The 26,393-nt window shown below is 42.9% G+C and overlaps 1 protein-coding gene across 9 annotated transcripts in view; it reads right to left on the bottom strand.

Annotated features, from left to right (window-relative positions):
• Window positions 1–593: 593 nt before the first annotated feature.
• foxp1b (forkhead box P1b) overlaps window positions 594–26,393 on the bottom strand; it is a 156,822-nt gene continuing 131,022 nt past the window's right edge. For 6 of the 9 annotated variants that reach the window (XM_085455794.1, XM_085455790.1, XM_085455793.1 and 3 more), the window contains 11 exons: window positions 24,860–25,052; window positions 19,746–19,853; window positions 15,344–15,431; window positions 13,950–14,033; window positions 9,770–9,974; window positions 9,532–9,608; window positions 8,807–8,908; window positions 7,535–7,656; window positions 6,575–6,644; window positions 6,208–6,374; window positions 594–3,588 (listed from right to left, as the gene is read on the bottom strand). In XM_085455794.1, the coding sequence (XP_085311920.1) occupies window positions 3,444–3,588; window positions 6,208–6,374; window positions 6,575–6,644; window positions 7,535–7,656; window positions 8,807–8,908; window positions 9,532–9,608; window positions 9,770–9,974; window positions 13,950–14,033; window positions 15,344–15,431; window positions 19,746–19,853; window positions 24,860–25,052 (1,361 nt within the window). In that variant the 3' untranslated portion in view covers window positions 594–3,443. Of the gene's footprint in view, window positions 3,589–6,207; window positions 6,375–6,574; window positions 6,645–7,035; window positions 7,206–7,530; window positions 7,657–8,806; window positions 8,909–9,531; window positions 9,609–9,769; window positions 9,975–13,949; window positions 14,034–15,343; window positions 15,432–19,745; window positions 19,854–24,859; window positions 25,053–26,393 lie in introns of those variants that run through there. The other 3 variants (XM_085455799.1, XM_085455797.1, XM_085455798.1) reach the window with 3 other exon arrangements.

Here is a 26,393-nt window from a genome sequence, read left to right as displayed (position 1 = left end):
AATCCAAAATCTGAGATTATCCCCCGTGCCCCAGCCTGGCCATGCCCAGCTCACCCAGACGTCTGCATGGATTGTGTGACTCCTTTTTTTTGTCTTTTTTTTTCCTTTTTTGTTTTTTTTAAAGCAAGGATTACTAAGTAAAATACATTTGCAGCACAGTTTGCTATTCCAATACATACAGCAGTTTTTTTTCTCATAGCTATTTCATAGTTAATACAAAGCGATAAAGCAAACATAACACAAATGTATTTTTTGATCTTAAAAAAAGGTGTGTTGGGGCGGGGGGGCAAAGGCTATACCGACATGTATGTACAACCTAATGTTGGAACGCCCTTAAAACAACCCATCAGTACATCAGAGAACAAACTTTGACAGGATGAACGGTGCCACACACACACTCACACACACACACACACACACACACTCACACACAGCCGAGTGACATTTCCATGAACAAAAGGCCTGAGGTTTGGATTGGTTTGGCTTTAAAAAAAAAGGATGAAACCTTTAAGATAAACAAGCTCTAATTTCATTTTCTATTTTTTTGTCATTTTCTCTCTACAGTATCAGACTACACATGCAAGACACACAACTAAGTGCAACTGAGTGAAATGTTTATTTTTTCTCATTTAATTGAATCATTCCCTATAGGTTTGAACTGAGGTATGCATCCTAACGGTTTTCTCATGCTGTTATCTTTAGTAATGTCAAGCTACACATGCTGAGAATGATCTAACCGACCGGCACTTTTCCCTCCTTTCTGAATACCAAACAAACCAGCCGGTTGACTGGGGGGTGGGGGGTTGTGGATGAGCTCGGCCCCTGTTCTCACGGTCCTGAGCCTGGATGTAACTGACCCATCCCACAGCTGCCTGGATATTAAATACATTTTCTGGAAGCCACAGATTGCCCTTTTTCCTTTTTAGCTAATGAGCGGTGAAGTTAGAGGAAAAAAAATTATAATAACAATAACAATAACTGCCATAAAGTACCTTGTACCCAGCTTATTAGTTGACAGGAGTGTTTTTTAATATAAAAAGTAATAAGTTGACAGAAACTAAACACAATCATGAAGTCTTGCCAATCTCAACAAAAATCCCTAAAAAAAAAAAAAAAGTGGCATACAATCATTTTAAATGATACACACAGGTAAAGGAATAAAAGAAGAGAAACACTGAATCATTTGTGTGGTCCAGTTGAAGCACAGAATCCATTTCACATTGTTCTCTGCAAAGCTTTTCCCATTTAACCGGTATATGTTTTATCTACATACGCTCTAATGTTGCATGTGTCATCTGCTCCCTTTTCCCAGCTCACTGGCCCAAAGATAAGAAGTTTCCCTAGTTTGGTCATCGTGTAGTCAGACTGTCGGTGCCTCCCGTTCAGATTTGGTCACTGCAAAACCTCGATGCAGCTCCACCCCTTTGGTTTTTTTGTTTGTTTGCTGTTTTTTTAATAACAATGAATGAAAACACCAGTGCGAGGAGCGTTTTTTTTCCTCCCCCCCCTTCGATTCAATCTGCCGCCGGCTACACCGCCGCTACCGAAAGAACGGAGGAGAGATATTTGGCCTGATCTGCTATTGCATGGAAAACACATCACTGACTTTGTAGTTTATCTTTGGTAGGCACAGAATGATATTAATACAAATCAACAACAACATTAACAAAAGTAAAAAGCCAAATGAACATCAAATAATACCAAAACTAATAATAAATAAAAAGATTAAAAGTGGTTGATTGCAGTCTTGAAATTCAGCATGTCTAAAATGTAACTTCTCAGCAAAGCTGGAAGTTTTTCCCGTGGATTCCCAACAGACTTTTGTTGGGCGACACCGAACGTCGAAGCATCCACCTTCGCATAAAATGGTATGTGCTGTATGTTTGGGCCCTTTTACGATGACTGTCAAATGCTGGAATGTGCAACGCTTATTGCAGGTCTTGGGGATTTGTTCCCTTAATGAAAGAAAATGAGCCGTTCGTCCGGTGTGCAATTATTAACACTCGAAACTTAAAACTAGTCATGCGCGTGATACAAATAAAACTACAGGGAATGCACGTTTATCTCCGAGCCCTGAATGAAATTACAGCTTGGAAAAAAAGGGGGGAAAAGCAGACACGTTTGATTAACAATGACAGTTGTGTTCAGGAATCACAATTAGTTGGTCTAAATCATTATCTCGCTGGTGCACACCTGACATTTTCATTTTGCTTTAAAAAACCCGGAGCTTGTAAGTGATCAGAAATTCTGTTGCAGCTCAGCATGCTCGGCCGTGAGGGGCTGTTTTAAAGTATAATTTCATAAGGATAAATCATAACCTGCATGATTTCTCTGTCATTCATTCGCATCTTAAATTAAACTTCATTGATGCGTGGAGAGAGCCTTCATTATGAGTAGTGCATTGCCAATGGACTTCATGAGCAGGAGGGGGGTCTGGTTGGGGTGGGGTGGAGTGGGGGGCGGGCTACACATCAGAGTGGTGGTTTTTTTTGTGTGTGGCAAGATTGAGGAATAAATGACAGAAAAATACTAGTTGGTATGCGACATTCTGCTTCATGTGAGTGTGTTTAAAGAAATGATAAACATTCATCATTAAGTGCTGACCACACAGAATCTCCACAGCATGGGCATGAGGTCTGATCAGTTCAAAGAAACAATAACAAAAACAAAAAGACATCTAGAACAGCACTGAATGATGGAGAAGACACATTATGTTATATTTCATAACTTTTTAAACCCCCCCTCCCCTCCCCAAAAAAACACAAACCAAAAGCACAAAAACAACCCTCCCGCCGTAGAAGGGATTAAACCAATGAGAAGTGTTGAAGGCAGTGACAATGAACAGAAGTCCGCACTCGCGCTCTCTCTCGCACGTACACACATACACACGGTGTAAATTAAACGTCAGTCATTCTCCCTCTCTCTCTTTTCAGTTTCTGGTCAGATGTGTGTCTGAGAGAGGGAATTGGGGGGGGGGGGGGAGCGTGGGGGAGGGTGGAGAGGGAGACAAACACCTCCCCCCTCCTCTTCTGCAGTCCGTTGAGTGCAGTCCGTCCTGGCTGCGTGGCAAGGGTTATCCCATAGCACGGACACGTCGCACCCCCCCCCTCCCGTACCAAAAAAAAAAAAATACAGTCTGTCCGACAGATGAGTAGAAACAAAGTTTGTTTTCACGTTTTAAGCGCTACTTAAATCAAAAGTAGAAAGGAATCAGAGGGAAAAAAGAGCCCTCATGTGGGGGCAGCATCTGTGTTTTCTCATGTGTGTTCTTGCTATGTATTTTAATGGCACTAAAAAAAAGTCAACTTGGAGACATTTGCGAGCTGTCATCAGTGGCTGAGACTGCAGTTCAGTGTTTGTTATCTGCAGAGCGTTTCTGTCTCCCGAATGACCCGGACTGCCTCGGCCTCTGAGGCTGGGGAGGGAGGTGGGCGGCGCTAGCCTTACAGCATGTCGTCGTGGCCCTGCTCGTCATCGTAATCTCTGTGGTGATCGAAATCCGGACTGTGATTGGCAGTCGTTACCAGGGAGAGGGGCCCGTCGTGGTCTTCGGGGTCCAGTGGTTCCTCCTTAACGCTGATGTGATGCCTGGAGGAGAAGGAGAAGAGGAGAAAAACTTACAGTCCGCTATCCTTAACTTTCCTCCGTATTCTTTTCCAACCTTTCACACAATCGGGCCCAGGGTGATACGAGCTGTGCCGATTCTGTTTAGAAAGGAAGAGGCAGGGGAACAAAAACAAATGTCTGGCTTCAGCGAGGCTGTGAGTGGGAGCCTCACTGGCACTGTTGATAATTTCAGCTTTCTTTTGAGGTATTCCAATCCCGGCAAAGCTGCAGGCTTTTTATTTTCATGGCAACCGACAACAGGGTATTCACTTAGAATTGATAAATGAGGAAGATTAACAACGTGAGACGAGCAGAGGAGAGAATGGACTCTGCGGAGCGAGTGAGGCTGCCGTTGTCAGCCTCCTGGTGGCGGAGGATCAGCGGCGCGCTGTGTGTTCCTCTTCCTGCTCGTTAACATGCACAACCTGCGAGGCGGGTCTCCAGAGGACGACCCCGAGCCGGCTTCTATCATTAATCAACTTCAAGCAAACACAGCGACCAGACACCACCATACATGCTTTAAACTCCAGAATTAATGCATATTTTCAAGCAAGTGTCAATAAGGGAAGAAAAGCGCTGGCAGGAAAGGCGTGCGGGGAGAGCGGCACCGGCGCACTCGGCACAACACCGTGATAAGAAACAGAGCCCTTATGAGAATAATAACGCTGTCACTTGTAAACAAGGCAAAAACATGAGCGCCCGCCCCTCCAGCTCACAGCCTGGGCAAAAGAGCCACTAAAGAGATGAGATCTGCCAAATTTCTCATTACAGAAACAGAGCAGGAAGAAAGCACAGGGGGAGAGGAGGCCTGGCTGTGGCAGAGAGAGGGAAAAAAAACATTATGAGCAGCTGCAGGGGACTTGCCGCTCTAACCTGCGGTGCCAGGCTGCTGTAGCGGAGGTAGAGCGATGTCAGGATGAGGCGCCGGGCTCATTTACTACAACAACAAGGGACAACTGGCACATTCTTCATCACCACGGCCCACATTTGATTTATTCACACCAGGACGTCTTGTGTGATTTGCAGCTATTGTGATGGAAGCACTCGTATGCTAATGAGCTGACATATTTTGGTGTAAATTATAAAAAAGGGGGGAAAAGTAAAGTCAGCTTTTCTATCATTTTCACATCAAAGTAACTCCACAAGTGCTGTTGCCTCAGGTCTGACTCTGTGGCTGCGGGGCAGACATGAAATTGTTATTATTATGCCATTGAACTGCATGCTGATTCCACACTTTGCTTATAATTAGCCTTCTCTGGATGCCTGACTCTCATCTGGCTGTTTAAGAGAAGTGCTCTGGTTTCTTCACTGTGGTAAAAAAAGCTGTGTCCTGTCAACCAGCAGCTCCCTGGCACATGTGGACAGCACATGTTACTACACAGCGGTGATGGACTCGCATTCGGACAGGGTAAGTCAGAGCAGTATAGAAAACCAGGGACTGAATTAACCGCAGCATTAAATGCTCCATCCACAGACATAAAGAGACATAAAGAGACGTAAAGAGACGTAAAGAGCCAGGTGTGTTTTGTTAATAAGAGAATAAAGTTCTTTAAAAGCAAAAGAACACAGTTTTAACTCGTTTTGTACTTGCACAAAGCTTATAGACATAATTACGAAGAAGGAGTCGTGAGCTTTGTCAGCCTAAAGATAGAAGCAGAGGGGTAGAGGGAGAGCAGGCTGCCTTTAGGCCAGCACACCCATCCTGTCTCTGCCTTTCCTGTTCCAGAGCCATGCTCAGAGCTATGTTCACAGTGATTAAGGATGGCACTTTCCTCCATTTGGCCAGGAGCTTATTACTGCACCTTTTTTTTGTTTTTAGGCAGAATTTCCCCCAAGCTCAGACATTTCAGGAGGCCATCCCTGAGTCTACCCCTGCTGCACATCGGTGGTCTGCCCCCACATCTGGAAACGATGCAGCGTGTGCTGTATTATTTTAGGCTTCAAACAACTTAGCAGACACTCCCATACAACAAGTGAACGGGGAGCTGCGGTTTCCAGGCCGACCACAACTTTCCTACATGAGAATCTTGGATGATGTCCTCCAGACTAATTATGCTTTTTGTGTTGTTTTTCTTTCAGAGGCGTTTCTAGATGTGTTGCGGCTCATGTTGCACTGTCGGAGCCAGCAGCTGTGTCACTCTGCGTGCTGGCATTTTGTAAATATTTTAACAAAGTGAAAGGGCCGATGATGGCGGGGCTCAGACAGACAGCAGGACGCATAAAGGAGAGTTCATAAACTCGCTGTTAAAATAACAGAGGGGCTCCGGTCTTCTCTTCCCGGCCGCTCTGGTGATGGAAGCTTTGAAAAGGTGGAGTTTCCTTTTCGGCAGGGAGGCCTGCCACAGCACTGGCCGTGACCCCACACGCCACCCCAATATCCCCCTCTCCACTTTATTTATTGTACCTCTGGCAATCCCTTCTGTTTGATCTATTGCCATGCATTAGGTCACTTTAGAGCCTTTTGGGTGGGCACTGGCACTACTTTTTGTCTATTTGAAGAGTTTTGGTCTCAGTGGAATAAGCAGCTCAAAAAAATTTTCCTCTCTCTTCACTTTTCTTACACAGACTGCGGTGAAGATAGAAAGCGCGTGTGCCACTCACATAGCTGGCAGGGGCGAGCGTCCCGGGCTGCTGTCACTGCCGTTGCTGTTTCCATGGTCCATTGCTCCATTCATCTCCTCACGGATGGCGTTGGCCAGGGAATTGAGGGTGGGACTTCCAATGGAAGCAGTAGTGTATAGAGGTATGTTGTTTTCTGCCATTGAAGCCTGAAAAGCAAAGCCCGAAGCATTAAATGTGAAACGGAAGCCAGTTGTCAGCATTTTCTCAGTTTCCCATCACTCTTTTATGCGAGTACATCATCCTAAAGACAAAGACTACGTGCATGTGACACAGTGAAACGCTTATTCCTTCCTGCCTTTCAAAGTTCTGAGCGAGGCAGCTTGAGATGAAGTCACTTCTTTTTTACCTGGAAGGCAGCAGAGAGGGTCGGACCATAGCCCAAGCTGGTCTGAATGTTCTTCACTAAGGCTGGACTTCTGCAAACAGAAAAATTCAATTACAACCACAGACTCGTGTCTCAGCTAGCATGCATTCCTCAGATACAGTATCTTATTTCATAAAAAGAAATCAATGCACTTTGTATAAGAACTTAACAAATTTACTGCTGTAGTAATGTGGATATTAAGGCTACAGTTCTAAGACGTTCAATCACTTGACAATACCACACAACTATCTCTAACACTTTGCATGTCATGGGAAGGAAGAACAGATTGATGGAGGCAGATCTTGTGGAAGCATGATGGATGACGAGCTTAACACAAAAAGCATGATGGCAACACTGAGGGGAGGTGGGGGGAGGGGGAGGGATGGAGGCATGCAAGTGGGGCGGGGACCACTGGAGTTTGCAGGGCAGGCGGAAGTGCTTACTGTACGAGCAGCTCGTCAAAGTTCTCATCAACGGCGTATTTCCGAGGGCGGCCTCGCTGTATGTGGCGACCGCGCTTAAACTCCTCATCATCAACAGTCCAAAAGGACCCAAACTCATCCTCTACTCTCACAAAGCACTTATGCAGGGAGAGGTTGGTGCGAATGGCACCCTGGGAAAGCAAACCAGCGGGAGGAGGGAGGCGACAGCCAGATGCAGATGCAGTGATCGACAGGAAAGACAGCGGACGGACAGACACACAGACACAGGGAGGAGGGGAGAGGGTGAGGATCAAAATGAAAATAAGCCATTGTGGGTTATGAGGCATCACCAAAAGGCTTCTAAAAGCATGAAGGGGAGGCACGCCAAAGCAAGCAGGGACTTTGGATGGTATGGCACACAGACAATGGAGATGGAGCAGCAGCAGCAGCAGCAGCAGACTCTTCCCATCAGTCAGCGCTGAGACAGACGCTAGGCAGGGCTCAACAGGGCCAAACCTACCCACTGATCTTTTGAGGCCGTCTCTTTTGGAACTCTATTTCGTCCACTGTCCACACAGCCCCTTTTACGTTTTCTACCCGCACAAAACACTTGTGAAGACTAAGATTATGCCGGACTGCATTCTGCAGTTGATGTAAAAACAAAGAGAGAAAAAAAGGGTTTCTATCAGTACAGTAAACATGGCTGCATGGGAAGAAAAAATTCATTTCATAGTAGAAATATTGTGACAGGCTCTGGATGAAACTTGAATGAAACCAATAAATAAAGCAGAGGGTTACGGGCAGTAAATGGTCTGAAGTTTCAAATGACTTAAACAGCACATAAATATTTACTCATTTCCATGGCGATACTCTTAAGACATCCCCTTTTTTCCCTTATCTTTTTAAAGCTGCCTCTTCTGATCAATCAGAACAAATTACACCAACAAAATATAGAAACTGAACATTTTAATCACTACTTTGTTACTGATGAGAAAACGTTAGGCTCATTCTGCGTCGGCATTTCCCATTACAAAGTGAGAAAGAAAAAAAGGGCTTTTCGAACATAAATCGAGGGTTCAGTCCAAATTATTCAGAAAGTCGACCTTTTTACAGGAGCTATGCTGAGTGCATGTGTATGTTCTAAATGTGTGTGCGGAGAGGAATCCAGTGTTTATAACACCAATGTGCCCCTATGGAAAGGCTGTCAGTATGTGTGGAAGGTGATGGGGGACGGGAGTGCAGCAGCATGGTGGTGTGTGTGTGAGCTGCTCTGTGGCTCAGAAAAGGCTTTCATTGCTTCATCACTGCCTTTCTCATTCAAATCTCACGTTCTCTGTCTCCAGTCATTACTGTTCTGTTGTTTTGTGTGTGTCTGTGTGAACGTGTGCTTGCGGCCTGGTGGAAAACAGAGTGTTCCCTTCTGAAGTGAGTGTGAGGGGCTCAGCCAGGAGTCATTGGCAGAGCACTGCTATGTTAAACTAATGCCACCCACCATCAGAATATCCACACACATTACAGGGTGACTGTTTTGAAAAAATTTTTTTTAATTTTTTTACACAAATGCATATATTCCTCCCCTGGCCTGCTCTGTCTGGTTCACATGTTTGTTTAAAGGGTGGTTCATTTGAATCGAATAAGTAGGCTATTGTTATGTATTTGGATTAAGTTTTGTTTTTACATTTTATTATGCACGACTATCATTTAAGTCCACCTAACATCTACACAATGACTCTTTATTCTCCCGTGTTGGTTTAAAGACATTAGGAGGAATTAAAGAAAGAAAAAAAATTACCTTCCACGTTGCTGCGTTGCGCCTAAAATATGCAAACATTCGTGTGAACCAGTTGTAGATTTCGTTTAGTGTTAGCTGCTTTTCTGGAGATTCGAGGATTGCCTGGATGACAGAAACAAACATTTTCAGCTTTGCTCCCTTCACAATACATTTAATAATTCACAAAAGGCATGCAGGTTTGTGTGCGTTCTTCTGAAGAAACCCCCATAAAAAAACCAAACGAGAACCCGTCTATGTAAAGTGTTCCTAGAAGTGTAATGCACTTTTTATTCGAAACGGCAGATTTGAATATATTTTCTTTTGCGGGTGTAAATGAAGGGCAAGTGAAAACATTTCTCAGGCAGATTACAGGGCAGCAATTATGGACCGCTCAGATTAATTCCTGAGATCCCAGATTACTGCAGTCGAGCGATAATTGACTGGCCATCTTAAAACAGGTTCATCCCCACTGTTGTGTGAAATGAATTTGGTAATAATTACAGCCACTGAAATGCTTAATCAAACATTTTTGTCATGTGCGGCTGTGTTTTGAATCCTGAATGCATTCTTGCAGTCGTTTCGAGATGATTTATCTATTCTTCTGTCTAAATTGTGTTCACATGTAGCAAAACATGAACATTTTTTTCTTAACTGCTGAGTGTGTAGACAAAAGTTTCAGCCGGACGGAGGAGTTGAAAGTTTTTATTCACTAAATCACAAAGAAGAAATCAGTGAGAGTTCCTTACCTGTCTTATTAGTGAGGCATACGTGAATGGTGGTCTTACGTCTGTATTCATGTAAAACTCTTTGTTCTGACTGATATCTGTACACAGAGAGCAAACACAATTGTCAACATTCGTGTCCTATCAGCCGTCGATAACACAAGTTACAGCCTAACGTAACAAAACAAACACGTCAGTTATTTAGCAGAACAGATGACAGCTTCATGTATATATAGTACTATGTGTGAGCATTCTGCAGTACCTGGAGAGATGGGCATGTTGTACTTGTCTGAATATCGCCGTCGCATAGGGCCCATGCTGTGGAGGTTTGTGGCTGTGATGACAGAATGGGTCTGGGAGAGGGGTGTAAGCGGTGCTGTTGGTGTGGTGGGGGTCTGGGGAAGGCTCAGAGGAGGAGAGGCCTCTGGGGCCGACTTGGACAACGTGACGTTGGACACTAGGTTGAGCTAGAAGAACAGACAGACAGACAGAGCTCAGTTAGTCTCCTAATTACCCCCGTGTCTTAGCCGCCTCATTGACTATGCATACCTCCTCTTTAATTGTAATTGGGCCCTGAGATGATCCATGAACGGTTGCTAAATGTTTGGAAAACAACCCTGGAGCCCCGCTCCTGCACCGCCCCCACTCTTCAAACCTCTCCTCCCTCCCTCTCTTGCTGCCATGTCAGGCCTTCTCCCAGCTCTCTGTTTCATCGCCTTTGTTGGAGCTTTTGTCCCATTTGGACAAACACCCCCCTCCACTTCATCTACCCGCTGAGGGTCTCCAGCATGGTAACCCATGAGTTTTGAGTTGTGGAGGGAAGAAGGGCAGCCTGTACAGCTCTGAAAAATGACAGTGTGATTCTCACCTACTGCTGAGCAGCCCCGCTAATAAGGCAGCCAGAGGAAGAAGCCAATCTGGGCTAATTATAAGCTGAAATTGTATTGTGAAGACTCTAATTAGGAGCTGCTTATGGAGGTGATCTGATGATTAACTACTGTATCTGACTGACCTCCATTATGAGGGCCATGATGGCCAATGGTAAAGACGGACACATGGTATTTCACACATAGCCTTCTGTAGAGAATACTTGGTTTCATCACTGAGGTCTGTGTCTGTGGATGGGATGTGTGGGTTAGGGCGAAGGAGGTATTTAAGTAATAATGGCTACAAGGTAAACTAATTACAGCGAGTGCTCCAAAGGTATAGCATGGCTTCCAGCAGCTGTGGCAGCTCCGAACCAACTGCCAAACCTCCATACAGCAGTCAAGTGGAAAATTCTAGCCTGACCCCCTGCTCCAGCTATTAATTGGCAGGAAAACTAATGACACATATACATATTCCTGCAAAATTGTTCTAATTGCTAATTTGCCGAAGGAGGCCACTTTCCAAATTAAACATGACTTCAGACTGTGAGAAGAAGAAAAATGAAGAGAGAAAATGGAGAAAGAGAGCTAAAGAGCTGGAGAAAGGACAGTGGGGCTGGAAATATCTCATCTGTGACATCACATGTTGATTACGAGGGATCAAATGTGTGATTTCTGCTCGTAATGTTGACAAGGTGATGATGGTTTCTAACATCTGACTCTATGCAAACGCGTAAATTCTGTTCAGCTGCCCAATTACCAATCACATTTTTAACTCTCTATCCCCAGAACTCGGTACTGTTCCTTTGATTTCATTTTAAATTACAACTTGTTTTACACACACACACACCCCTCTCATTATTAAGTTGCAAACTGCTCCAAACAAAACCAGTGACATTTGTGTAGTGCAAATCTCCTATTTTAACAGACTTGTGCCCACATCCTCACAATGTGTATTTATGTTTGCAAGGCTGAACTCTGCCTTTTTGGCAGAGTCTGCCCAAATAATTTGGATTTCTGGATGGATGCATGAATGTGGACTACATCCTCACCAACAGAAGCTGAAGACGTGTTATTCTAAATCATGAACAAAATAAATTACACTTGGGTTTGCGTGTTTCTGACACAATGCTATCAATAGAACGGGGCTGCGGTGTTGACTTCTCTTCCTGTGGATTAGCAGGCTTTGTTTCATGTTTCATCCATATTCCCTGGCCATAAACACAGAGAGGCTTCAACAATAGGCCAGACAGGCTGGTAATAGCCTTGCCTTTGTTTGCCTCACCATTTGGGCTCACTCCAGTGCCTAGACAAAATGAGACTTCAGACTGAAATTAATTAAATGGTAATTGGTGATCTAATTATACTGGCTTTGACTCGGCAAGCTGCTAAAGAAAATAAACAAAAAGTCCCTCCTTAATTATGTATGGCGTAAAAGGTCAGATTTCTGACAAGAATGCTTAGTGACACCGTGTGCAGACACCCACCCACACATGCAGAGGCAAATACAAACACACACACAGGCAGACACACGCATTGCTAATGTGGCACATTTTGTTTTGATCTTACCCCCACCCTCGTCCACCTCACAAGAATAAAATGAATCCCATTCATTTGTCGCTGCGAATGCACAGCATCAGTTTGTTTGTCTTTAATTATAACTAAATGTAAACCAGCGAGTTCATCTGAGCTACTTTGCTGTGACAGTAGGCTACTTACACATGCCATTTTTATATTCAACAGTCCAGAGCAGCAGAAAAGCAAAACTAGCAATTACTGGAAGCAGATACCGTTGTTTCTTCAGAGAAGCTCTGCTTCCACTCAGCTCTAAGAATGCTTTCATTCTGCGTCTTCTCTGTGGATGCATCTGATGCTGCAATCTACACTTAAAACCTCGGTGGAACCTTTGGCCCTGACCTGTGTAAGTCCGCCACTTGCCCAGCTAAAGTCACGTATATTTATCCAAGCTTTTCACAGCAGCTCACAGCGGGCGAAGTGGCATTGGAGCTGGGAGTCTATTTATTTGAATAAAAACCCAGCTCGCCCCCTCGAGAGTGTTAACGCTGAGCTCTGACACAGCCATTCTGCTGGGCCCCGGGGAGAGAGGAGAGGTAGCAAACTCGAGATGCTATCTGCAGACCCTACCACTTTTCATATACAAATGTCCCCATGTCAGAGGCCTCGTTTTCCACTCTAATCTACACAATCAGAGCGCGTGACACAGGCGCAGCTTTACAGACAGCTTATTGTCATTCAACATCTCTGCGCGCTTTATGTTGACGGGCTGCGCTTTGTAGAGCGCACACGCTGCCTCTGGATGTCAATAGCTACCTCGCTGACTGTAAATAAATGATCCAAGCTGTGAGGCTGCCGAGGGACGGCACTCCTGCATGTATATTGTGCATCTGTGTGCTCGTGTGTGCATGATTTCACACTCACGCCCTGCAGTAAAATGATCTTTGCTCATTGGGCTCTCTGAATTAACTGTCATACAGACTGAAATATGTTGCTGAGCCCCCCTCTTAAGCATGACAAAATAGAGACACTTAAATGCCATATGTTAAGCCTTTGCCCCTATAGGATAGGGATTAAGCACAAGGCTTTACGGCATAAAACACATTGAGAGTGATACAGAAGGTAAAATGTTGGGAATGTGCCAAGGAGATAAAAATAATGATCTGCAATTGCATTTACTCACATTTTCATTTTTCCCCCTTACAAATTTTTTAATAAATGGAATGAAATCATTTCTGTTGTATCTTTTTCATAGAAATATAAATATTTTAAAATTAGCTTTAAGTCAAATAAAATTAAACAGGGTCAAATGTGGAAGTAACTTTCAAGGTCTTTTAAAATAAAATTAAAGTTGAATCTAAAGCTTCCTGATAAATAAGAGATGCTAGTGATTTGATTCTTTTTGGTCTCATGGACAGATTAGAGATTAGTAATTAGTATCATTATTTTAAGGCTAATTTATGTGAATACAGTCAGGGAAGAATTAGTTAGGAGGTTAAAATAAAAGTTGCTACTAACACATTTACTTTGAGGTGACATCAGCTAGCTTCCAGTTTATTGAAAATCAATAAATTATTATTATCTTTATATTTGTTCATGCTATCTTATTCTTGTTTTTTCTTCAAACACACATTGGCGTGACTCTATGATTCTCATAACATTTATATCCTCTGTCAAAAAAACACTAATTTTGCTGTTAAAGCACTAAGAATACATGCCACATCACATTCAGTTGATTAAATATAATATGTATTATTTTTTTCTATTTTTCTCTGCTTTCTCATCTTCTCTCTGTACCCAAGCAGCCACTTGTTCTTTGAAGCTGAGAAAAGGGGCCATTACAGAGTGTGCATCCAGTTCATCACAGACACCAAATTGAATCCTGGATGTCAGCAGATGTGCTCCAAACTATATTTACTGCCTGCCTCAAGAGAACAGCTGTTTTTATTTAGCAGATAAATAAGATGGAGGAAAGGATTAATGAATACATGTGTGCCAATTAAGACAAACAAAAGGATAGCGGGGGACAAGAGAGATATGTATGACGGGGTTGCTGCTCACCGGCTGTGGGGTGGCTTTGGGCTCCGTGGACTTGACATGAAGGTGCGTCATCATAGCCTGCAGACGCTCTTTGTCTTTTGCTAGCTGTAATGAGAAGAAAGGAGAGCGGTGAAGTTTTAATGAACATACACAATAAAAATCTATATTTGCCCATGTTTTAATTATATACATCCCTGTATAGTGAAGGCATCTTTTAGAGCGTGAACACCCTTATTCTTCTTCAGACCATTATTTAATTATTTATTTTTTTGTTTTTTGTTTTTGGAAGCTGTCAACAAGCCTGCACATCATACAGTCTAACTACACTCTCCAAGTCAAGGTTAAAATCCACTGCGAATCATCGCCAATAACAAGCTCAGGGCCTTTCTACCTGTCTGAAACTCTGCACTGTCTTAGCTGCCAGCCTAAATTATGGTGACAGGCTGCATGCAGAGGAAGTCTGTGTCTGATAAACCTTCACTCCATCTCTGGATAATACACCAGCTGAGCGGAAATAACAGGACATTGGCATGGTGCAACTAACATCGCACTGTTGGTTGTTGAAGTTAGCCTTTTGCAATTTAAAATAAACAACAACTGTTTGTCGTTAGTCATTTTGGTGGTATTATATTTGACTAATACGTGACCCAAAGCTGCAAACAGCATGAATATCTTTGTATTTGCTACAGCAGAAAAACTTGTACAAAACATAGTTATTTTTTTCCTGAAACACTAATAAATATCTTTATTATACATTAGTTCAGTGGTCACCATTTAGTCAAACACTGTTACACACACACACACACACACACACACACACACACACACACACACACACACACACACACACACACACGGCTCATTGGACACTCCAAGCCCCCTCAATACAATGACTGTAAACTGCGTCTTTTTCCCTGAGCACAGTCTTAATGCGCATGCATATTTTTTAAAGAACATTAAAGCCCGTTCATGAGCGACGCGGTATTAAAGATACTGATTACTGTATCAACAGTTTTCTGCACTGAGCTTCAATAACCTTTCTGTTCCACTCAACACTGAGCGCCTATCCACATTATGCTATGTTTTATTGTTGGTGCCAAACAGTTAAAAGTCATAAATAACTTTAAAACCCAGTAAAATTCAAAATGTAATTATCTTCTCTACTTAGCCCGGGGCCCTCCATATATCTTTTCCTGGCTGTCATGCATACATAACACATTTTTAATGACTGGTTAGTAGCAAATGTACAAAATTATTTAATCTGCTGCACCACTACCACCACCACCCCCATCCCTCTATGAGTGACCCCATGGCTGATATCAGTCAGACAGGGAGGCGTTTGGACAGACACTGAGGAAGTGTCAGCAGAAGAAGACACATAAATATTTGGTTCAAAACATTCAGTGGGACAATACCTGCAGCTCCAGCTGTTGTACGACCTGCATTTGCACCCGACACTGGGCTGTGCTCCTGTCATCCAGGGCGTGCTCATTGTTAAGATGTCTGCAAAACAGAAAGAACAAAAAATGAAAACACAGACACCAGAAAGAAGGTAAAGTCAGATTCACAGTCCTGCAGTGCGTGGTTTAATACTGCAATCTGATCACTGGGCAAAGCACAATGTATATAGACCATGTGATAACATTAAAAAAAATTACTCATAAAACTAACTGCGTACTGTAATGATTCCACCTGCAGAACAAAAAGAAATAGTTCTTTTAACATAGAAGAATGACTCTCAATATTTCATGACGGTCATGTCTCCTCTAACTACAGCTTACAGATAAGAGGGATGATTGAAGAATTTCAGGTTGGATTCCTTTGCTAAATTATGCACCAGTGCCCTAATGCCATTTCTTCTCACTGCAGCTTTCCCTTGCCTGGATGATTTTGTCCTTTTTGGTGTTTTGACTGTTAATTATACCATTAAAATTAAGAGAATTCAAAAAAAGAAAGAAGAAGAAAAAAACAGAGCCAGACCAAATGCAGAGGACAGGACAAGGAGATGGGATCTGTCACAAAGTTGAATTATGGATATAATTATGCGTGATTATTTTATACAGGGGAAGATGTTCTCTTTTCCTGTACGTTTATAACTAATCTAAATAAGTAGCTCGCCGGGTAGCAGACAGGGTTTTTTCCGTGATTTATATAAAATGGTGGAGATAAGGTTCATGAGTGAAGGAAATATGATTGGAGGAATTTTATCAGCTGCCGCATGAATTACTGTTTGAAAATGCTTATGCAGGGGCATTTCATTAATCATTTAATCATAATCCAAGCAGGATGTTTGAACTGATTTCACAAATACCCTTTCATTTCACTACTTCATTATGCTCGCTAATGGATCCAATATATTATATATATCATAAATTATATCACATTTTCAGTGACCATGTAGGTCACTGTCACCAGGCGTGTCTGCGTGTGCACAAAGTGGCGCCGGCAGATGGGAGAAAGGTGCGCCTGCCTTTTCATATGCACTTTTTCTGTCATTTACTGCAAATCAAAAATAGCCAGAATCAACCTGTGACGGCACAGCACGGTACGACAGCCCGGTAAATTGCAGTGATGCCCCTGCTTCGTGTATAGACAACACATTTGTGCATAAAACAGCACATTTACACTCACAAAACAGACATGTAAAAGGAAGGTAAAATTGATAGGGCCCTGCTTCTGTTCTGCCGTGGTGTTTTCAACCTTGAGGTGAATGATTTATATCTTCCCAGGCAACCCAGGCTCCTTCCACCACACTCACATCTTCCTATTGTGTTCTGATGATTTATTTTTGAAGAATGACTCCGATATATACATTTAGCACTTGAAGTTAATTATTGTGGCAAAAAAAAGAAAAAAAGAAAAAGAAATTAAAAAGCCATATTTTTAAAAAAGGGTGGGCAATAACACCCTTTTTCACAATTCAGGCCTCTCTGGGCTTTCCATTTGTTTGAGTCAAATAAATGCCAATTTAATTAAGTACGTCAGAAAATGAAACTGGTAAACATTTCAGGACATCTTACTAAATTTCAAAGGAGAAAATAATAGGTAAAGACGTTTCAACTCCAATTTAACTGGCACAGGCTGAATTTTCAATGAAGACTGGCCTACGTGAGCAGCTTTGGAATTTCTGTGTTCATAGGAGACATGTGCCCTGCTTCTTTTCATCCTTTGTTACATTCCACTTTATTTCTTCTAATGACATGGAGAGTCACAGTGCATAATTAATAGGAAATGAAATATTCAAATGGCCCTAATGCAGCCTTGAGAGGAGTGTCTGGACACGGGAGCAGGGGATACGGGGGAATTGACATCGAGAGAGACTATGAACGTTGGCATGTGTCACTTTCTGGACTTCAAATGAAGCCGCTTTTAAAAAGCTCTCTGGCAGGATGACAGAGACTAATGTAAATTGCCACAATAAAACAAGTTAAATGGATATTCCCACAGTCGGTTTTATATATCAGTTAGTTTCCCTGATTTTATTTTTTATTTATTTATTTTTCGGTTACAGTTTCTAATTATATAGACTGGAGCCGCAGCTGAGGAAGGTTTATCTTCTCCACCGCTGGGTGGAATTTAATTTACAAGCACACATCTGTACAGTAACAATTACATTTAAAAAGCTTAGATTTTTTGATTTTTAAAAAAATAATAGCTTTACTACTTTTTATTTAGAGAAGGTATTTTACTCTATATTATATGTTTCATATGTTTGCAGAGCCCCCGCGACCCTGAAAAGGAGAAGCGGAAGCGAATGGATGGATGGATGTTTGCAGAGCTGCAAGGCCACATAACTTATAAAGCAGTCACTACATCGTGGCGACGTGCAGGAGATTTTGAGGTCTGAGCAGACAGACAGTGCAGCACTAGAGGGCACTGGAGTGTTTCGCTGGCTCTGACCTCTGACTGGACACTGAAAAGAAGGGTCCTGACCCTTGTAAAAACATCAGGCTCTGCTTAAACCCCAACCCCACCCTTCTGCGTGCTGATCTCGAAAACAGGAACAGGGATTTGGGTGTTTTGTATTTATCGAGATAGTGCGTGTAGGTATGTAATGTTTTCTTTAAAAGATAAAATAAATACACAGAGTTTAAAACAACATTTCAGTCCCGTGTTAGTTGTTACTGTTGGCATGTGGAGCTGAAATCTGGTGGACGTTAGAGTCCTCCTCACCTTTCTTTCTCTCTGGTGCACAGTACACTGTGTTCTGCTGACTGCACACTCGCAGACAGACACACATCTCTCCTCACATATATTTTCAACCTACAGAGATGACTCCTTCTTCTCTAATGCCCGAAGTATTCTTTGTTTTTATTTTTGATTCCTCTCGGAGGCCTGCAGTATCAGTTGCTGGGTTTCATGTGGAAGTGCTTAAGGGTTTGAGAGTTAACACCTTGGTGAGCTGCTCACACTCTTGCCTGCTGTTAAACAAAGGCAGCTTTGTGGAGACTCTCCCCAAATGTTTTTTTAACGTGTTCCAAGCAGTTTGAGCAGGCAACTAAAGTAAACAAGATGTTGCCATGATAAAAACACTTGTAAAAACATAGCTGAGTGCACTTAGAGACTTTTTAAGGCAGAGCTCTACCGGGCGCACTGAATTTAATTCTCCTCTGTTCTATAAACAAAGGGTGAGGCAATGTCAGAATACAATAAATAGTGATGGATTTAAGCGGGCACTCCCAAAGCTGAAATATGCAAGTGCATGTGTGAAAGTGTGTGAAAGTGTGTGTGTAATACTTGGTTTAATAATTGCCTGTCCCAGGATGTTTTTCTAAATTGAACTAAAACTACATAACTGCCTCTTTTTAGACACACAGAAACTGTAACATACAATGTGGCGCGATGAGCCTTTCAAACGCACGCTAGCTCAAAGCGGATTCACGTAAACAATCAAAAGAGGATTCAAAATGTTGACAAAGAGAGTCAAAACTTTCAGCAGACCTGCGAGGCGGTCCTACGCAGCACCTTTCTCTCCTGCATCTCTCGGGAAAGTGTGTGTTCGCTGAGTGCTTGTTTTAGGATAATGGAATTGTGTCATATCTTGTTTAAAGTGCGACTAATCCGGGGTGACAGTGAGCCATTGATCTGCTGCCACAACGCAGATGTTTTCATCCCCTCTGTAACCATGGCACTGTTATGTGTTGGATTACCTAGAGCGCACTGCACACAGCGTTGATTAGTAAACCAGGGGTCTGACTCAAATCGGGCATCGGGGAGCAAAACAATTCCCGTGTCAGGCTGGACAGAGTCAAACCTGTCATAGAGCGCACATTAGAAAAATGCTAAACACTTAGCTGGGGCTCTTTAATTACTCTACACATGGTTAAAATTAACACGGAGGTGAGACTTGGGCTTTGTTGAACTAAACAACAATGTAAACCAAAAAGCCACAGAAGTAAAACAGGAGGCAGGAGAGAAAACAAACAGACTCCTAGGAGAAGGACAGAAAAAGCTGAGCAAGGCAGTCTAAGACATATACACCAATTCTCCTGTCCGGTGACAAGGGCAAACATGCAGAGCGCCCAAAGTGTGAGCTGCCACAGATAAACATCCTCCCGTTGTTTGTTTGGGAAAAATGGCCCCTGTCACCATGGGAACTGCGCTTATCACAGGAATTAGAGGCCCATGCCGTTCCCAGAAGGAGACCCCACGGTACCCTTGTCAAGAGAGGCCCAACCCAGACTCGAGAATAACAACCAGCTGCACCTGCAGTGCTTTTGAGTCGCTGGGGGTCAGGAAAAGAAAAGTGTAATCGACCCAACAAGAGGACAAACAAACTGTGATAGAAAAGCACCTCCGACTATGACTTTTACTTACTTGAGGAATGACTGGTAATCATCAAACACTGCCTCGCAACCGGGCCACTTGCAAACGCCATGGCCGTACAGAGGGTGACTGTGGGGGGAAGGCTCTTCTAGCGTGGATCTGGGAAAGAGATTCAGAGAAAACGTTTTTAGTAAAGACAGTCCTGCAGTCACGTAACTTAACGACAGGCCAAAGAACCCGTTTTCTCCATTTCAGACGAAGTCCGGTTACTGCTTTCTTGTTTGTACTGTATCTTGTTTCCGCATGAAAACGTTGACTTCTACTTAATCTGTGACCCTTGGGCTTTGTGGAATCACTGTACCTGTGTGATCTGGCTTGCTCTGCTCTTAAAGGAAGAGACTCTTGTTGTGAAATCACAATCAAATCAGTGTGTATTTATTCAGTTTCACAGAGCCATGCTGTGGTTCACTTTGATCTAGACTGCTAGGGGGCTCCCTGAGTTGCTGTTTTTCCTGTGCCGCCTGCTGCATCATGTCATAGAGCCCACCTGGAGGAGCCTGTACCATGATATTAAAACCCCTACTTTCACACCATGCACGTATTGTAAACAACCCCGCCTGGTATCAATTTATCTACTGACCAATCTGTGTCACCAGGGGCTGACAAGCACGCATCTATGGGGAGCGTATGGCATGGTACAATCAGTCTAAATAGCAGGAACATCCCTGAAAAACAAACTCTGAAACATCTTCCATATGGTGAGAGGCACGGAAGCACAGCTAACCACAGTCAGCGCTAAGAGAAAGCGGTCTGTATGGAGGCAGTGTCTGCTAAGAGAGCAAGACAGGCAGCCATATGGACACAGGCACTATACAAGACACACAACTTTCAGCTACAAGAGCCTGGGGGACTGGCCTATATCGCTACCACCTGTGCTTCTGGCGGCTCATGAGCACAATGCTGCTGCTTCTCCTCCTCTAGTGTGAGCCTCGCTCTCTAAGACAACAAGATGGATCAGGAGAGTCACTGCACTAGACTGTTGTGCTGTCACACGGGAGTAACTCCATTCACGTACACAATTTCCATCAGAGATAATAATGTCTAACTCTTCAACTTTACAGGGTTCTTTTAGGGACAGGAATGGAAAAATAAATGCACTGACATTAATAATGTTTTGCATTTCTTGGCAACGATCGATCAGCGCTGATTTCAAAATGTACATAAAATGAACGAGTGAAAAGAAATCAATTTTGCAGGATTAAAAAAAATCTGATGTTCGGATTAAAATCTCATTTGTATCAATGTTAGTAAAACTGTACCTCGAGTAGGAAATTTTAAAGGTCGTCGCAGGTTTCCTTGTGTTATAATTACTTGCTTAAGAGTTCACATTGTTCATAACATGTGATAATTGCATTGCAATTAGGGAGCAGTCAAGCATTCATGAATGTGGTTAGCAGCTTTTTTTCCTCCTCCCTCTTTCAAAAGTCTGAATTTTTTTATTCAATTATGAATTATGCATTCACATTAAGACCTATGTTTTGATACAGCTAATAAATAGATGACGGAAGACCTATTATAATGAGTTTTTAACAAGGAAATGTGCGGACTGGTGAAGGTAACACTGGCTTTTAATTTAAAGGGATCCTTTTTTAATTCTTTGCAGGAGGCTTGTTGGTTAATTCTGTATTAACAAGATATTGAAATGTGGAGTGCACTGGGAATCAGTGAGCACAAAGCGCTATGAGGGGCTGGCGGCAGAAGAGCCCTTTTAAACGGTGGATGGCTAAACACTAGTAAATGACAGAATTTACACCAAATGAGCTACATTAGTGTAATAGGAGAAGAGTGCAGTATTCATGGGGTTTTCTCCCATTTGAGAACATGTTCAGAGGAGGGGGGGGAAATGCAGCTTCCCATGTTGCGTTAAATTTGACTCGCACCCACGACAGGTTTGTCAGGATGTTATTATTGTCAGCCAGCCGGGGGGGGAAGAACACTCTAATGATCTTTTAAGAGCGATGAGGAAAACCATGTCATCAGCTTCTTTAGAGGAGAAGGAACATTAAAGTGCCTACAGACCCGGCCAGACAGTGCGTTAACCTTCCAGGTGTTGCACTCTGTTTATGTGTAGACAGACAGGCACAAGTGCACACAAAGGTGGTTTTGACAGCTGCTAGCCAGCTGTTTTCCAGCTCACTTATTTTGATGAGATGCTTTGGGCCATAAACAAGTGGAGATCCACGGTTGAGATTCTGTCCTGGTGGACTCAATACCTCAGCAAACGTGGGAAGATTGATATCCACCATGCTAGATGGCAGCGTCTGAAGCCAATCACTACATCCATCCTCGGCACTAGCGCCGACTTTAGCCTATCGCCTTGTGTCCATCCCCGATTCACACCCGCTACCCTCCTCCCCTCTTTTCACTTTCCAGGATCCTTTCCTTCTGTCTTCTCGGTGCCACTGCATGCTTTAACCTAAATGATTTAATTATCAGTTTCTTCTGATGTAAGACAAATGAAAGGCAAGAGAGAGATGGGAGTGCTGTGCCAAATCTGATTATTTATCTCCTTAACAGATTGCTGTGTTACAGTCCCAGAGCTGTGGTTACTGATGGTTGTTGGGAAGTAAAGTGGGCCAAGTACTTTGTGAGGATGCTCCCAACCCCCTCCCACTTTATAAAGCTGATGCAGCAATGTGTTGGGAATTTGTGTCAGATACAGATCATGCACATTTGATTTGAATAAGCAAATCATTGAATAAAGATGACCTGACTCACAGGGGTATATCTCTATCTGTGCATAACAGTTCGTGGGCTGGGAAACAACACGGGCTGACAGATTGAGTGACTCAGGATCTGGTCATATCAGGGATGTTATTCAGACAAACAAAAATCCCAGCCTGCCTTGCCAGAGTGTTCTTTCAAACAACTAAAAGCAGGAACACGTGCCTCATCTTCGGTGTGTCAAGCCAGCAGTGATTGAATTTCTCCTCCTTCCTTAAGACGGAAGTGCAAAGCCGGTGAGTGATTCCTGTGGATGCACTTAAGGTTTTAGTTGCAGGCGTCGTTGTGCCTAGGCAGATTTTATATGACACATGAAACTAACTACATGGTACTTAGGGCCTGCTGTAAACCAATCTGAAGCCAGTCGGGAAAACAGGCCCATCAGCAGAGAGGCTTGTTTCTGTTGCATGACAAAAGGACTTGCAAAACCGCATCAATTAAAAGTTCATTAAGTTCAGCACTGGGAGGATGAGTGGATGCTCTCTATTTACGCCCGGGCCGGCCCAGCCCATTATCTTCAACCTGATTATTCAAATCCCTGGATTATAACACAGACGTTTTCTCAGAGCCTTGCTTAGAATAATCATACTTAATAATATTTCATTTTTCTTCCCATGGAGTCTGATTAGAATTGAGGCTGCATCATCAAAAGAGAGGCATAACGCTCTTGATAGTTGTGCGATTTAAAATTAACACAAGAAAGGATTATTGGTTGTGTGAATCTAAATTAGCATCATTCAGCATTTAATAAGGAATGTTTTGTGTTCGCTTGCTATCAGTCATCTTTTTTAGTAATTGTGCAGTTAAAACTCTGGGTAGGTAATCCACTTTCTCCAACAGATGGGGTGGATGAAAATCACCTGCCTGGTTTTCTGACAGATCTAAGATACGGTGAGAATATTCAGACCGAGGCTGCCTTCTTCACTTAAGCTTGTGTTAAACTGCTGCTGACAACTTCTTTAATCTCTGACAGTCAGCGCGAGGCAGAGGAGCTGCCAGCTCTTGCGTTATGTCTTCCCCGATGTTTCATGGAGCCCTCAGCTGAAGCTGGTTCTTGCCTTTTTCTGCCATCGACGCTCACCTTGTTTGCTCCACTTGCGACAATACGCGGTGGAGTGAGCAACGAGTCGATAGCCTCCCCTGTGATTTGTCTTTAACTACACAGAAACCAGACACTCAGCCAGACGCTGGATGGAGCACTGGAAGCCTGTGAATACTGTCAACTGCAGGAACAATTTATGCCCGCTTTTTTTCCCCTGCACCGCGGCAGGAGATAACTTTGAAAGACACTAAAGAGGATGAGTCTGTGCAGGTAGTATGCCATTAATCTATATAGAACCAAAAGCTCTACTTGAAAAGACATAACTGTTCTCTATCAGCACATCATGATATACTCCCTTGGTGTCACTCAGATCCTCTCTGTAACCCATCCTCCACATCCCTCCCCATAAGCAGCCCCTCTTCACCTCTGAAGACCTGCTTAGTTTACTGTGCTAAACATGTTTTCATCTGCATTGCTTTCGTAATGACGCGTAGGTTTTGATCACTGAAACACAAGTCAGATGTTAGGCAGTGAGCTCATGGTGCCTGGAGGCTCCTCACTAGCAGTTCAAAGATCAGGCTTTGGTGCAAGAAAACAAGCAAATGTGTAAGATGCCAAATTAATTCCTTCCTTAAAGACACATACACACAGGCTCAGAGAGCACATGCCTTTCAGGGATGATTTATGGTGGTTTGGAAAATATCACCCAGTGTTTGCTTCTCCTAACATATAACAGCTTGTTGTTTTTGTTTTGTTTATTTATTCTGTAACACAGTAAATAAACAAAACAAACAGACATTTATGATTCTTTAAGTTCCCCATTCACAAAGGAATGTTTTTACTTCCTGGTGATCAAAATGTTCTCAAGGAAGTGCAGCGGAAAATCATAATTCAGCTATTCTCCCTATACAACTTAGTAAAAACAATAAAAAAAACACGGTGATCCCCCCCTGATAATTTTACCGAGATCTAATTTCAACTATACGCACATTTCTCCCTGATGTTTCTATGTAATCCCCAGGTGTACTCAGTGGCACAGAAAGGTAACTGTGCTGGTCTTCAGGAATACTTACAAACTATAAATTAAAACAGTAATCTGTTCAAGTCTAGAGGGATTTCTCCATCAACTCAATCCATGTGGAAAAAAAGGGTAATTTAAAGTGGCATATAAAGCAAAACGAGTTTTTCTTTAAAGCGAGATGATGTTTCCCGAGGTCACAGTTTTATAAAAACCTCTTCCCTGTAGCAGTATCGTGAGATCACACAAGCACTGCAAGTCACATGCAAATAAAAGAAAACAACAACAACGACCCGACAACACCCTGCAGATGAGACTTACCCTTCTCTCTTGTGACTCATGTACTGGCCGTTGGTGGAGGCATGCTGGTTGAGGAGTGGGTTCTTTGGCGGTGCCGGGGAGGACAGGTCGAGGCCCCGGTGGCCGTTGTTACTGCTGCTGTTGTTGTGCTCCTCCTTTACGTGAGCGTTTGTCACCTCTTTCCACAGTTGTTGCAGCTCTGTCGGAATCATGCCTGAGACAAACAAATTGGATAATTAAATCAATTAACAGCTAATCCAACTCTCTTCTTCATCACTTAATTAAATCAAAGCGTCTGTAAACAAAGCCGAGTATTAATTAGAAAATATTCCACTACAGGGTAATGCACTGAGAGCTCCCTCGCTCCTCTCTTCTCTCCCTCCCATTTTCTGTGATCTGAAGCGTGTTTGTATACACAAATCCCTGGCATTCACGCAAATTTCATGCCCAGAGTAAATAATTAACATCCAGACAAGGCATGAAATCTGAATAATCACCATCATTTTCTCCCAACAACAGAGATGTGCAGAACACACACAACAAAAAGTTTACAATAGCGACGCTAGAAAACATCCCACCCCTGTTTCCTTGAGAAACAGGACCCTGGGGTAATATTCTCAAAAGCACATTAATGTGCAAAATACTTAAAGCTCTGCACCGCCTCCAATTGACACAGAAGACTTAAACCTCATTTAACAAGTCAAGCACACTGCAGCTCACACAGCCCTTTGAAAAAAAAGGGGGAAAAAATCCCTTGAAGACAGAAGACATTTTTCTGCGTGCTGAAAACACATCTGCAGAGCGTGTGTGTTTTTTCAGCAAATGAGTGACAGCGATCCCGACACTCAGGGCCAGACTCGGGATGAAGAAGGATAATGCAGTGCTTGTGAACCCTACTTTCCGTGTCTCACAGCAGAGAGTCTTTGTTGGCACACAATACGTATGTGTCCATCTATGGTGTGTCTGAGAAGTCTGCTTTCACTTGACACAAATGAGGACAAAGCTGATATGTAAAATAAGATTAAACCTCATGGGCGAAAATCTGTGGCTACGAGTGTTTTCAGTCAAAACACGGTGCGTGCGGGCAAGCCCGATTTTAATAGCGCTGAAAAATCTAATATCAAAATATATGTGCATTTGTAATGGGGATTCAAGTCTGTGCTTAAATAAGCCACATGTTTTAAGCATGGCGGAAGAAGCCCCTTGGATATGTGGTGAGTTTAACCACAGAGCAAATGGGCAAGACCACTCGTTTAACATTACAATTAATTAAATCCATTCTCAAAATGAGCACTGGCAAATGAAAGATGATTTGCACATGCTTATCTACTCGGGTTTATATTCTCCGGATCCCCCCCCCCCACTCCTCCCTGTTTCTCATCACCAGCTCTATAGATACCAGAAGTGCTCCTTTCAAGCACCAGATTGTAATACATTGTGTGCAAAATGCTTAGTCTTAATTTATTCCTGTTGTGGAAAATAACTGTGAGGTGAAGATCTCAATACGATCAGCAAAAATATTTTTAATTTGATAAGCTACTAAAGATTTTAATTA

Source organism: Copadichromis virginalis, linkage group LG5 (assembly GCF_057382275.1).
Source record: "Copadichromis virginalis isolate Kocher_CV1m ecotype Utaka linkage group LG5, C_Virginalis_male_GT1.1, whole genome shotgun sequence".
Classification (NCBI taxonomy): domain Eukaryota; kingdom Metazoa; phylum Chordata; class Actinopteri; order Cichliformes; family Cichlidae; genus Copadichromis; species Copadichromis virginalis.
Note: the sequence above shows the minus strand (reverse complement) of the source record. Positions and strands in the feature narration are given on the sequence as shown.